This window comes from Pongo pygmaeus, chromosome 2 (assembly GCF_028885625.2).
Source record: "Pongo pygmaeus isolate AG05252 chromosome 2, NHGRI_mPonPyg2-v2.0_pri, whole genome shotgun sequence".
Taxonomy (NCBI): domain Eukaryota; kingdom Metazoa; phylum Chordata; class Mammalia; order Primates; family Hominidae; genus Pongo; species Pongo pygmaeus.
In genome coordinates this window covers 140234209-140248350 of record NC_085930.1, presented here as the reverse complement: position 1 = coordinate 140248350, position 14142 = coordinate 140234209, and the positions used below count along the sequence as shown (strand labels likewise).

Genomic DNA, 14142 nt, shown 5'->3' with positions numbered 1-14142 from the left:
TTATGAACCTAAGAGGGACTACTCTCCCAGTGTTAGCTAATTCCTACAGACAGCAAACAACCTGCCTTTTAGCATGCCTTTGATATGCAAACCAATCATTTTTTAGTTCAAACCCCCAATCACCTCCCTTACCAAACTCTCACACACCAATCCAATGTTCTCCCACCTTATGTGACCCTAGGGTCAGGTCTCAGATAACTAGAAACCACTCATATGGTTTTGACAGATTTCAAAACCTGCTGAAATCATTCAAACTATCCAGTCCTAGGCCTGCTTAACTGCTTACCCTGCCTTGCCCACTCCTTCCTATGAAAAAAAAAACACACACAATAAATGACTTGCCCATACTTCCCCTCATTGCTTTTGCTTCCTGACCTATCCTGGTGCTTCCCCATGTGACCTTCCTGTGTGGCATAACATGCCTCCTATCCTTTGAAGAACTGTGAGCAATAAACTCTTCTTACAGATACAGGCATGTGTCTCCATGTCAGGCATCTTATCATAACTGTACAAATCAAATCCTGGGTACATTCTAAACAGTTATGTGACTATCCCTGTGCCCAAAGAAGCAGGAGAAAAGATCTAGATTCAATGGTTATCTTTCTCCTTAAGGTGACTGTGTACACACAAAATTTTTTTTTTCTTACATGAGTTGCTCTTAGAGTTCAGTGCTCAGAAGCACTGTTATTTTGCTCACTTTCAAGTTCTTATTTCTTTGATATGCAGACACAGTAGCACAGTGTCCCAACTATCAGGCAAAGCATTACCATCAGGACACCAAAAGTAAGCACTATTTAGAGGCCAAGTGAACATCAATTCTAAGAAAAGTATGCCAATAGATGTGTGCCACCTGGAGGTGGTATCTAGACAGACCAACACTGATTTTTTGGGTCAGTCTCTAAGAAGCTTCCTGAGCATTAGATGGAATCTGAGAAGTGACAGTCAAAAATTACAGTTACTGGCTGTCCAGGTAGAAGGATCCAGACTGTAAGTTCCATGACTGCAAGTACCGTATGTGTTTCTCTAATCACTGTAGTCCTAGAATCTAGTGCATAGTGAGTGTTCAATAAATAATTGTTGAATAAACGAACACATGAATATCACCAAGAGCCAAGCCAAGCAGCAAAATCACAAAGAATTGTAAATTAAGACCAGAAATCCCTAAGGTACTTGAGAACACAGATGATGGCAGTTGGCATAACGCAACAACCATACTGACTTCCAGCATAGAGGTCAAAAGGATAGAGTATGTAACCCAGACTTGCATCATTTGAGTCTCAACTCTACCGTTTATTAGCATTGTGATCTTGACCTAAATTTCCTCATCTATAAACAGGGTACAATAATAATAATTGTACCACCTTCATAGGGTTGTTCTGAGAATTAAATGAGGTAAAAGATGTTAAGTACCTGTCATTCAGTAATGCCCAATAAATGTTAGTCATTGTTGTTTATGGCAGGGGAAGCATTTAACTAACTGGAAATTGTCAGTAAATTACCTTCTCAGCTAATGGTATTTTAAAACTGCCTATCTAAATTACCTGCATATTAAGAATGTCACCAGGACTGGGACTTAGACACAGGGAGGCAAGACTGAAGTCAAGTGTGAGACATCATTGATTTCAAAACAGTAGTGACACTTGAAAATATAGTTTTAGTCTCACCTCAGAGGCATAAGCTGATTAAAATTTGCATAAACCATAATAGAGGGGAGCAATGGATGGATATTGGCAGCACTCATAGGCCCATCTGTATTGATATTGCTTTCCTTCTCTCCTTTAACAGAACAAACTTAACTGACCCATCTTTTTTCAATGATGTCTGTCTGCCCTTTCCTCTGGTTTAGCAGCTTATCAGTCACCAACTTTTAGGCCTCCAATATATCAGGAAATAGACTGTGCTGTTATTAACCCAGTTTCCTCTCCCCTCCTATGCAGATTCACAAGATGCACTCTTTCTTGGACTACATCATGGGTGGCTGCCAAATCCAGTTTACAGTAAGTTGTTTTCATGTTGATTCCTTGATTCTTATTCAGGAATCAAGAGATGAGGAGTGGCACTGGGTTTGGGGGATAAGGATACAAAAGCTTATTAAAACCTTCAGGCAGCTTTGTTCAAGTCTCATTGTTGAAGCATATGGTATCATGTTTTTGAAATGTGTTCACACTTCTGTTTTCTTTAATAAGTATAGTTTTCAGCATCATATCAGGAAATTTATGCCACTCAACCTCAGGTGGTCTAGGGAATCCTCCTAACGCTTCCCATTTCTTCAGTAACTATGTGAGGCATGAAGCAGTGTAGCCTGTCAGATTCCATCACCTGGTGAGAAAAATTGAAAGGAAGTAAGCCATGCAAGTAAGTTCCACTGAGCTAAGGCAGATGCCATGGTTGTGTTCATGTGACTAGACCACAGCACCAGTGTCATACCCAGTAGTCGGGACCAAGAGTAAGCCATACAAACAGTTCATTAGGCAATGAAAAGATGAATTCCAAAGATCGGAGAACCAGGCCGAGGTCAAGGTTGAGAAGTAGAGTGGGTGTCTAGACTCAGTGAGTGGATTGAGGATCATCCCCTGTATGTAATTCGAATCTGTGTGCCCTTGGGATTTACATACCCCTGATGTATATTTGACACGTAGGCTAAGTCTTTTTAAAGTGCCTAGGTAGGTCAAGGTTGTGAGTCCATCTGCACTGGAACAACTGACTTTCACTGACTTAATATTCAAAATCCTCCTAGGTTTGGTCAGATGTGACTTCCAGAAAAAGAATCCCCAGATGGCAAAAGACAGATGTGCTAGAACCCTTTGGAAAGCAATGTGGACATAAACAAGAGAGATGCAACTTGTACAGCATTTATATCTCATCTTACAGAAATGTACTAATGAAGCTCAGCCCTGTTCAGCTCCCTGACTGGCTCAGTCATTTGAAAAAAGGAAAGAAAATGGGTTTAAATTTTTAGTCAAGCTTTGGGCCCAAGAGTATAGACAGGACCAATATATTCCTGGAACCAGGGATGATGGTGCTCAAAGGACTAAAAGGAGTCTCAAAGGGATGAGATAAATGGTCATTTACTAAACCAGCTTCCCTTTAGCTAGGGAAGTATCCTCTGCCCTAATCTCAGGGAGGTCTACCTATGTCCTTCCTAAACTTGGGGTATTGTGCATTTATTTCTGAACACTTACAGGAGCAAATTTTAGAGTTTGGTCACCTCTTTAAAGTCTAAGATTCTCTAATGCACAGCCAGCAAGCCTTCCTACATTCACACTGTCACATACAGAAGGTAGCAAGCATGTTTACTGAGGATACACGTCTAACTCTAGCTATCCTGCAGGCTCATTGCTGCTCTGAGCATACCCAAATGGAAGTATAGAAGCAAGCAATATCATAAAGGAGAGCTACTGGAAATAGTTTCCCAAGATCTTAGGCAAAAACGGGATTTCAGGAAACTATTTATAGCTTTTCAAGGGAAAGCTCTATTGATTTCAGTCTGGTTTAGATTTTGTAGATCCCATGCTCTTGAACAACTCTGTATTCAACCTTCAGGGTCTTGCTCTGCCCTTCAAGTTGTGCTGCAAAGAATCAGCCCCAACAAAAATTAGGCACTGAATCCCAACCTAAAGGGTTCCTAGCTCCACATCCTGACTTTCAGATATCCCAGTGCCCTGCCTTGTTCTCCCCTTCTTTCTCAGTCTGCTGACCTTCCCCCACTGAGAGTATCACTTCAGTGTTTGTCACCAACAACACACCAGTTGCAGCTCCCCATGCCCTCCAGTGTCAACTGATAGACCTGTGGGAGGTGTGAGTGAGGAGAGCAGTCTGGAGCAAGGAATGAGAAGAGAAGAATGTACAGATGAATGCCGAGGAGAAGGGGGCAGCCAACAATAGTTCCTCCACAAGCCCTTCCTCCTGCAGGGTTTCAGGTTGGGGACTCAGAAGAGAATTGCTAGGTATTCTATTCCCAGTGTTCTGCTAAAGGAAACATACCAGTCACTTCTATGTCATTTTCTTCCAAAATTAAGTCAGCTTTCTCATTATAAATGTTTTATTGCTCAAGGGGTGCAACTTAATTTAAATTATAAGCTGTAATGCAAATCGTTAAGAAAAAGTATCGTTGTCTTATTTAATTTGGTCTGTAAGTGTTTATTATCTGCCTGGTTATTTTACTGAAACCATCTGGCAACATGAAAAGGAAGTGGCAGAGAGATGAGAAGTGAAGAGAGGAAGGTTTCCTGGCATGGAGATGGGCAGAGGAGAGAGAGAAAAGGGATGTTTCCTTGCAGTAATTATACCTCAGAGGCTTTCAGAGGCAAAACCCCCATTGGCACATTATGTGACCCTTGGCTCCTGAGCAACCAGGGAGCTTTAGCCAACACAAACTTTTTGTCTCCCTGGAGAAAGGCCTTCAAGCACCAGAGGTGACATAAAGTTCTGGATGTTCTCCATTTCCTCCCCTAGAGCCACTTTCCATCCTTCTCCACTCTCCCTTCTGTGCCCCAGGAAGCAAGCCTCCTTGGACGCACCACCCAAGCTCTCCAGCTCTTAGCTTTTGGTTGGGTTTGACCAATGAGAGGCAACCATCAGAGATCAAAGAATAGGAGGCGAGAGAACTTGAAATATTTATTTCTCTAGCCTCCTGCCTGCCAGGCTGTGGTTTGGCAGCGACCTTCTTCCTGACAGAAGGTCACAGTTCCTGTCAGGTGCCCTGTTCTGAAGATACTCCTCTTACTGAACTATAGTAACTGCTCCCTCCCACTCTTTCTGGTCAGTTTCCATTAACCTTTTCCACATGTTTGTGAATTGTCCCTTTATTAAACTTCCTCAATCACCTTTTGGGTGGACTTTTTGTTTCCTGTAGTGGCTCTGACCAATACAAAATATAAGCAGGAGCTAGGAGAAAGTCTTTGTATCTTCCATAGATGCTGGTGCTTCTGGTTCAATCTTAAGAGTGTTAAAGATGGGGGCATCTTTCTCCTCAGCTGCTAAGCTGCTCAAAATACTTTTGCTGAATTGTAATAATTGAACCCTAAACCTTCAAAAGGAGATAAGATTTAGAAAAAAGAACAAATTGGATAAATAAATATGATATTGGGGTTTTGCTTTAAAAAGCATCCCCCATAAACTTAAGTATTTATGCACCACTATATTCTAATTATAAATACTAAAACCTTAATTAGGAAAATGAATAAACAGGATGTATTTAGGGGAGTATTGGGGAAGCAGTTTGGGGTCAGAACTTGAAGGGCTTTGAATTTTGAGGTAATTTGGTGGATAATGCATGTTCAAAAGGATATTGAGGAGGGCCTTGAAGCAACAGGCACATGCTTTCGACAAGTAAACCTGGGAGTGTTTGATGGTGGTGACGGGGGGAATGAGAGATGAAGCAAGCAGAGATGGAAGCCCACTGCCACAGGCCTGGTGCCAGGTAAAAAGAAGCTAAACAAGAGTGGCAGCAGCAGGAGAGGTACTGTGGAAAGAGAAGCACTAAGCCTCTGCCTAGAATACAATGAGAAGACTGAAAGCAATAAAAGCTTTTGTGCCTGACTGACAGCATGGTGGACCTGGTCAGGGAAATATGCGAGGCAACAACAGCTGCAGGCAAGATGATGAATTTGGCTTTGGACACGTTGGAGGTACTTTCAGGTATCCCAGTGGAGATGGTACTTATAAATATGGACCTAGGTTTCAGGGGAGAGTCAGGAGCTACATGTATGTGGCTCTGGATGAGATGTCCCAAGAGAAGAATATAGAAGGAAAAGGGGCCTGATGACAAGAAATTGTAGAGGACCTCTATCTGGCAGCAGAGGAAAGAGGGGCAAACAGTTAAGAGAAGAAATGCCAGAGGAGAAGAAGGCCCAAGGGGAGGCAGTAACTCAGATGCCCAGGAGGAAAAAGCTAAGGTTAAGATCAAGGGCAACAATCTTGCATGCTAAAGAGAAGTCAGAGGGTGAAGAACAACATGATGAGTAGGCGTATATCATCTTCAAAAGAGCAACTTCAGCATAATGAGATAGGTGAGACCCAGGAGTTAGAGTGTAAACAGAAGGTAAGGAAGTGAACACAGCAGCTATAAGTATTCATTCAAGAAAGTTAACAGTGAAGGGAAGGCAAGAGGTAAAGGAGGATGGCAATTGAAAGATTAAAAGAGAAGAGATTTTAAGCTAGAATCAGACTATAAGCAGAGGCAACAGCCCACTGGAAGGAAAGAGACAAATGATGCTAAAAAGAGCCCTAGACAGTCAATGATTCTTATTCTTTTTTGGTCACCTGAACACTTGAGAATTTGATACATGATGTATAGCCTCTTACTGGGAAGTGCACACATCCAGTTTTGCATGCAGTTTTGGGAGGCCAAGGGCACTCGCTGAAGACAATCCTTGTACCTCACATGAATCCTTGAGTCATAAGAACTCTGGAGCAACTGTAGCATTGCAGTCTTTGAGGAGGTGGGTGGAGCTGAAACAGACCACAGGGTGAGAGATTGGGTTTGGCACATGGTAGAGCAGCTAAAAATAAAACCAGATACTAGAATTTCACACACAAAATACAAAGTTATAGATAACACAAAACAGAGAGATGCCGTAAGGTATTTGAAAAGAAAAAATGGTAGAAAAATCAAAAGGTTTTTTTGAAAGTTATTGCTTTTTCATATGCTCAAAAATGTTCATTGTAACACAGATTTTTACACAGGCACTCTGTCAGCAACCTAAATGTCTAACAATAAGGTAATGGCTATGTAAATTACAGTATTCCTTTAAATACTATGATATTTAGTATATTAGTATTTAGTATTGACTATGATAAAGCCTATTTAAATTATAATTCTAAGGTTTAGATAATAACATGAGGTCATATTTATGACATAGTGTTATAAAAATGTAAAGCAGAGTTACTCTATGATTACAACAATATATATAAAATACCTAGAGAAGAAAGAAAAATAAAATATGACTTACCAGCCTAGTGGCATGGTGAGTGATATTTTTTTCTTATTAATTTTAAATGGACATTTCTTTTGTGTCATTTTTAAAAATTGAAGATAATATTGCTTTCTCTTACCTCTGACTATAGTTTACATTTTAGTAATATAATATAATAAGCTGCTGAGTGCAACTTCTCCCAGACTGGCCTTCAAACCTAAAAATTTAGATCACTCATTAAAGGTTCTCTCAGGAAATCTTTTTCTTTCTTTCTTTCTTCCTTTCTTCTTTTTGTTTTTTTGTTTTGTTTTGTTTTGTTTTTTGAAACAGGTTCTCACTCTGTTTCCCAGAGCGCAGTGCAGTAGCACACTGGAAGCTCGCTGTAACCTTAAACTCCTGAGCTCAAGTGATGCTCTTGCCTCAGCCTCCTGAGTAGCTGGGACTACAAGCATGTGCTACCACACTGGCTACTTTTTAAAACAAATTTTTGTAGAGACAGGGTCCAGCTGTGTTGCCCAGGCTGGTCTCAAACTCCTGGCCTCAAGTTATCCTTTCATCTCGGCCTCCCAAAGCATTGGGATTATAAGTGTGAGCCACCGCGCCCAGTCTCAGGAAATCTTTTCTAACCCTAAAACATTTAGGGCATCCTATGTCCACACTGTGGCCCAGTTTACATTTTTAAATCTTTATTTTACATCCCAGATTGAACACTGATCTACTCTGGTGTAGACCTTCGAATCTGCTTTCTGCTTAGTGAGCCCTGCTTACTGAATTTCTATGCAAAGCCAGGGTACAATGGGTTAAAGAGGCAAATGCTTTGCCATTTCCAGAAAATGAACCAAGTAAGTTTAGGTGAATTTCCCTATTTTCCTATTTAACTGCGCTCTTAGAAAGTTTTCTGAAAATAGAAAAGAATAAAAATGTAACTTATTATTTAAGAAATGGTCCAGACCAAACAGTATGTCCACCTACAAGATTCATTGTATAGGTCCAAATTGTACACAGCTATTTAAAAAGAAAAGAAAGAAAGCTCCCCAAGAATGTGGTCCCAAAGGTAGACTGCAGGTACAACTAACCAGAGGTTGTTACACAGCAGCTTCCCTTAGAAAACATCGAGAAGGTTCACAAATGACCTGTTTGGCAGATGAAGGGAAGGGATCTGAGGAGCAGGGTTGTTTCATGTAAGAATCTAAAAATGCCCAAAGAAAGATGCTCATCATTTGCAACCAGCCTTTTCCCAGGAACAGCTCCACACACTGGGAACTTGGTGTCATGGAGGGAGCATTTTGCATTCTTACTTTACAAGGCTTTGCAAAGCTGCTGCACAGCTCTGCTTAATAATGAGCAGTGGCTTCCTGGGCAGAAGGAAAAAGCACTGGGCGCCTGTTCTTGTGCTGCCTGCAGAGAAGATTGGAGCACATACCAGAACCACAGGTTTCCATAAATGCTTCCTATCAGGAAATGAAAGCGTGGTGGCTCTGCGAGCTCACCGGTATTCAGAAAACCAGGCGTCAGTAGCCACCTCCACACACTGGCATTTTTCAGTCATTTTCTTGCTTTATTTCTCAACTTAATCCCATCTTTCACTGCCTCCCTGTTGCTTTCTAAAATAAACCTAACCTTTCATTCTGCTCTCTTTCTACTAATGCTAACTTTAAAGAGCACAGAGAATTCTTGGTGGAAGACCACCCCCTGAAGATAAATATTTTATCTCCAGCTTCATAAAGGAGGTTTTAGGAACCACCACTTTCCAGAAAATAAAAATGAAAATATTTTAGCTGACTCATACTTAAGACTGTCCGTTGGTGTCTAGTCACATGATAAAATATTTTTGTATTAAGCCATGAGAACTATAAAATGGGCTATATGGTAAGAATCATAAGCCTATTTCCTTTTTCATCAGTCAATTTTTAAGTTCATACCCTCCCCCAGGTCTATATGAGAATCTCCTGAGATGAAGTGGCCTCTCTCCTTGTCATAGACATAGGGGCCATTGCTATGGGAAAAGTGGAAACCCTAGAGGCCTGCCTGAAAAGAAATAGTAAAATTTCCACCAGGCATGTTCAAATGTTTATATAGTAGCACCAAGAACAGGCAGCCCAATACTAACCTTCTGGCATTAGCCTGTACCTTGTTTCATTACCTTCAAAATATATTATCCTCTTCTGTCCCCCCAAAACCTGGCCATTCCCTTTCCCTAACTGGCATCCAACTCCACATTCAATTGGTCACAAAATCCTATTCATTTTCTATCCTTACTTTCTTCAATCACTCTTTCCTTCTCACCATCATCTTTGCCCCACCCTAGTTAAGCATAAGAAAATTATTCCAAGCCTGACAATGAAGAGTTGATAGGAATGAAAATGACATAGTAGGGTCAGTATTGGAGGTAAAGCAGGAGATGTACCTGGGGTGCAAAATTAAGGAGACTCTCACTCTGCGGATTTTGCAAGTGTAGGGTCTGCTGAGAGTGAGCGCCTCCTTGGGTTGTACAAACTAGGCACTTCTTTTTGCCTCACCCCATCTCCAGCTCTGATATTTTTTTTTCATTATTTTAAAATACATTGTTGCCACAATCTATGTATGCTTGTCCAGATATTACACACACTTATCTAGATATAACATATTCATCCAGGTGATATATTCGGGCTCAGATGCTGCCACTAGGTGCCTGCATGCTCAGAGAATTTTGCCAATGCCTAGGAATGTTTCTTGAGCAGCCATTTTTCTTTATGGATTTTTTTCCTCTGGCCTATATAACCTGATTTCATTGTCTAGTTTTATATCAAGACACCAGCATGTTTTTGTCATCACAGAACACCCTTAACACTTCAGGGGTTTCAGTCAGGCAACCAGCACATGGAACAGATTGTTAACTTTAGTATCAAGAGGCAGAAGCATGATGCCTTCAGAGGTAAGGAGGTGGTGACCCATGATGAAAGGCATCATGAATAGAAGTGAGGTAGGCCACAAGGTGCTTGTTATTAATAATAAAGTATCAACACCTGCCAATGATTCACTTTTTAGACAAATTAAAGCAGGATCAAGGTAATCTCCATAACAACATCTTCACACTCTCTAGAATTCCCTGGAGTACTAACATGCTTTCCTCAGGGGAAGAGAAAGGGGTGGCTTTACATCTGGCCTTCCCAGCATTACTTTTACCTTTTAAACACTATGTACACCTGTGCAAGTTGCCATTATCCCTTAAACATGTCCCATTAGAAGTAAAAGGCTGAGAATGGTGTCTGTGAGTTGAGCTTGGTAAACCCAGGAGGCCCCCAAAGGTATGATTTTCTCAAACATTGTCTCTCAAACATATCTGGAGTGCTCCTCTCAGAAATTTTCCTGAAATTATCTGCATGAGTTTGGATCTCTATCTTGTTGAGGCCTCATTGGTAGATCCTGAGGTGCTTTTCACCTCCTTGTTCAGAAAATGCATGTAGTTTCCTCCCTCCCACCAGCTTTTCATCATAGTCCTTGATTAAAAGGGCCTCACCTATGGTCTTCCTTTTTTTTTTTTTTTCCGGTGGGTTGGCTCTCACCTTCAGGATAAACCTGTCCCAGAAGACACTGGACTTTATTGGTCTCCTTAGATTACCTCCAGTCATCCTCAGTAACAATCCTCTCACTATTGTGTGTACAAACATACACACACACACACATTTCAGTTTTCCTTTTCTTAACTTTTACACCCATTTTGGTCACAAAGAGTTTATTCAAGGCAATTCTTCCCCAAATTACCATGGTTGCCTCCTAGCAAGTCTCCCTACCTCCAGGCCAAATCTCCTCCATTTTTTATTGGAATAATTATACCCATGAGAACTCTTGGTGTTTTGGTCATCGACATACATGTTTTCCTGGATGTATGATGGCATAATGGAAAAAGGTAGAAAGGAACCATATAGACTTGGATTTAAACCCAACTCCAAGCCCTCTTACCCTATGTCACATGAAAATGGAATAATATCATGCATATAAATGAAGTAATATCATGCCCTCTGTGTCACACACAGTTAGCACAGTGCCTGACACAGAGATTATTTCTCTCTTCTTTCCTTTGTTATCCAAAGTAAGGGAATCTAAGGTTCAGGGAAGAACTGCAACTTTTCTTCAGATAACCTTTTTTTTTTTTTTTTTTTACATACTCTCAGTACTAGCATTTATCAGTAGGCATCCCCTGATTTTAAGAAATCTGGGTATTCTGAAAACAGAGTTTGAATCCTACCTAAGTTTATTTTTGACATAGTTCTGTGGAGAGGCAAGGAAGAAAAAGAAAAAAATAACAGAGATGAACATGTAATTTCATGAAAGAAAAGAGAAAAGCCTATAAATGAATTAATGTTAGCCTATTGCTTTTCTTTCCTAGTCACTTTGATTTGATTGCAGGGTACAATATCAGATGTGACTAACATTTTTCCCCCATCAACTTATACCTTAAGAAGCACAAACACACACATGGCATGTGTTCTCTATCCTTTCAGAAATAATGTTCCACCTTCATAGATCCAATGGGGCATTCCAGTTATTTGTTGTAATGGAATTTACCAAATAACATTTCCCATTATGATTCCCAAGATCATATGAAGAAATAGAGCCTTTCGGCCATAGTAAGCCAATGAATGTATTCTACTGTACCCCAGAAGGAAATGGAATTATGCAACATAAACATTTCTTTCTTCCCGTATGACTTTTTATTTTAACCTTCTTCCCTCAAAGCTTAAGTGGCATTTTTAAAGAGATTTTTGCTGGGTTAACTTTTATTTAGATGGTGGTGATGTTGGAAATTAGAAGAAATGTTTCTTCTCATTTTAACACCCTCTGGCTTAAGCATTTTTTGTTCTTTCTTTTGTTATTAAGAAGTGTTCAGTGAGTCAACGTTTACTTACGTGATTATGATACTGGGGGTCAGAAGAAATTTGAGAAGTTGAAGGATAAATGACTAGTTGGTGGCAAGACAGGTTTCCCTTCTCCACTTCCCACTCACAATACGATAACATTCAGGCATCCCTTTTGTTGTAGGTAGGAGTTCTTACATGAATGAGAACCAAAATGTTGAATGCCTTACACAGAGCTGCTCCTTCCAGAAAATTTGTTATAACCACTCTAACACATCCCTCTGCATCTGGCCACTCATGGAAACATGACAATGGCTTTGGTATGAAGACTGTATCTTTAACACAGAATTTGGTTTTAAGGGATCTTACCTATGCCGCGTAGATGGAATTGTTCTGCCCAGGGAGTGTAGAAGTCTTTGCTTAGTGAACTGTGAAATTGGAGGGCAGATATTCTATCCTTACTCTTGCTGCCTGGTGAGATCGATCAACAGCATCTGGGCTTTCTGATCTATGTCAATCTCAAGTTCCTATTAAACAGGGAGAAGAGAGAGCAGTGGTGGGAAGGGAGACTGAAGACTGCAGAAATGGCCTCAACCAAATTAATAACTAGTTTTTCAAGCAAATTAGTTTATTCTCTTTCTTTATTGGCAGGGTATGTAATGTGCTACTGTTTTTGACCCGAGGCCAGGTCTCTCTCATGGCTGATCACAATTCCTAGGAGACGCATATACTTTAAATTTACCTTTTCTTATATTTTTCTCTTTTAGGTAGCTATAGATTTCACTGCCTCAAACGGGGACCCCAGGAACAGCTGTTCCTTGCACTACATCCACCCTTACCAACCCAATGAGTATCTGAAAGCTTTGGTAGCTGTGGGGGAGATTTGCCAAGACTATGACAGGTAAGAGGCTTCAGGACATTTGGAGCCTTATCATCTCTCATGTGGGTTCAGATGGTCTTCGGCTGATCCTGGGCAGAAAGTGGAAATTAAGTCTAGTAGCTCCTTATGTAGTGGCTTCAAAAGTTTCATTCCCTCTGTACTAGAAAAACTAAGTTTGTACCTTGCTCACGCTGGTCACCAAACAAAATCCTTTCTCAGCCTTCTTCTCTCAATTGGCTGGCAAGACGATTGGATAGCAATTTTGGTTTGCATTTTGTGAAGTCTTAGCATGTGCCTTGCTACTCAAAATTGCTTATGCACTAGCAGCATTCTTAACCTACTGAATTTGAATCTGCATTTAACAAGATCCCCAGATGATTTGTATATACTTTAGAGTTGTAGAAGCATTAGACATTATTACATCTGATCCTCACATTAACCCTTATATAGTATGTATTCCTTAAAAAGAAGGGAATACTGTACAGGAGGTTGAGTAATTTGTGCACTATCACGTAGCCAGAGGCAGGACTTGAGCCCAGGTCTACCCACTCCACAGCTTAGCCTATAATCACTATGCTTCACTGATCTCAAAAGCTATTGGTAACTTCAGCAGAGGGTGTGGCACATGTATGTAGCCAGGTGCGTGTGTATGTTTGCATGTACGTATATAGAAAACATGATTTTAAGATCAAATCAATGTTCTATTTATTCTTACTTGATGATAAATATTGACCTTTCCTACCAAGAAAATTTCCTGTAAGGAATATCTTACATAAATTACGTTAAACTGAATGTATTCTGCCTTTCCAGTAGTTTTAGAATGAAGTAAAGGAATTTAGGTGCATGCATAAGGAAAGCTTTTTGAAGTGAAACCAATGTAAATATAAATATGTGTAAATCTCAGTTAACTCCCTGGTGTGATTGTAAACCAAGGCTAGTTAGTAATGAGCAGCGACAAATTGACCTTTCAAACCAGGAAAATAAAGCAACTCCATCCTTTAGGTTTCAGAGGAATTTTGTAAGATAGCATGATTTCTGTTCTTTCTAGTGTCATAATTGGTGATAATCATACTAAAAACCTGTTATCCTCCACACCATAGGAAATGACACATTTTAAGGACTAGAATGTACAGAGAAACTAATAGGACAGGGCAATGGGAAAGGTGCAGTCAGTCTCCCGCCTGCCTGTGTCTCTGGATTCAGCTTGGTCGTCACCAGTAACTCAAATGTAGTACAAAGCAAGTTGGGGAATGAATGAACAGGTCCAGTAAAATCAAAGAGCTTTAAACGCTCAGGCCCTTGCTGATACTTCCTCTCCTGTACATCCAGGAAAGAAGTCAATAGTTATTTTAAATTATCTTTTTGGAAAAACACCTCTTATACTTAATCTTGAGGTATTGACTATGAAGATAACTTGAATTTCAACACTGATTTATTCAAACCCCAATGCAGGCAGTGGGGGACGGGGTTCCTAGAGAAGTTTATATCATATGAAGATTTCCACCAG

At 40.3% G+C, this 14142-nt stretch overlaps 1 protein-coding gene across 2 annotated transcripts in view; it reads left to right on the top strand.

Annotated features, from left to right (window-relative positions):
* Positions 1-14142, top strand: part of CPNE4 (copine 4) — a 500036-nt gene that overhangs the window by 457864 nt on the left and 28030 nt on the right. For both annotated transcript variants that reach the window (XM_054482339.2, XM_054482341.2), the window contains 2 exons: positions 1938-1997; positions 12523-12656. In XM_054482339.2, coding sequence (XP_054338314.1) covers positions 1938-1997; positions 12523-12656 — 194 coding nt within the window. The remainder of the gene's footprint in view (positions 1-1937; positions 1998-12522; positions 12657-14142) is intronic.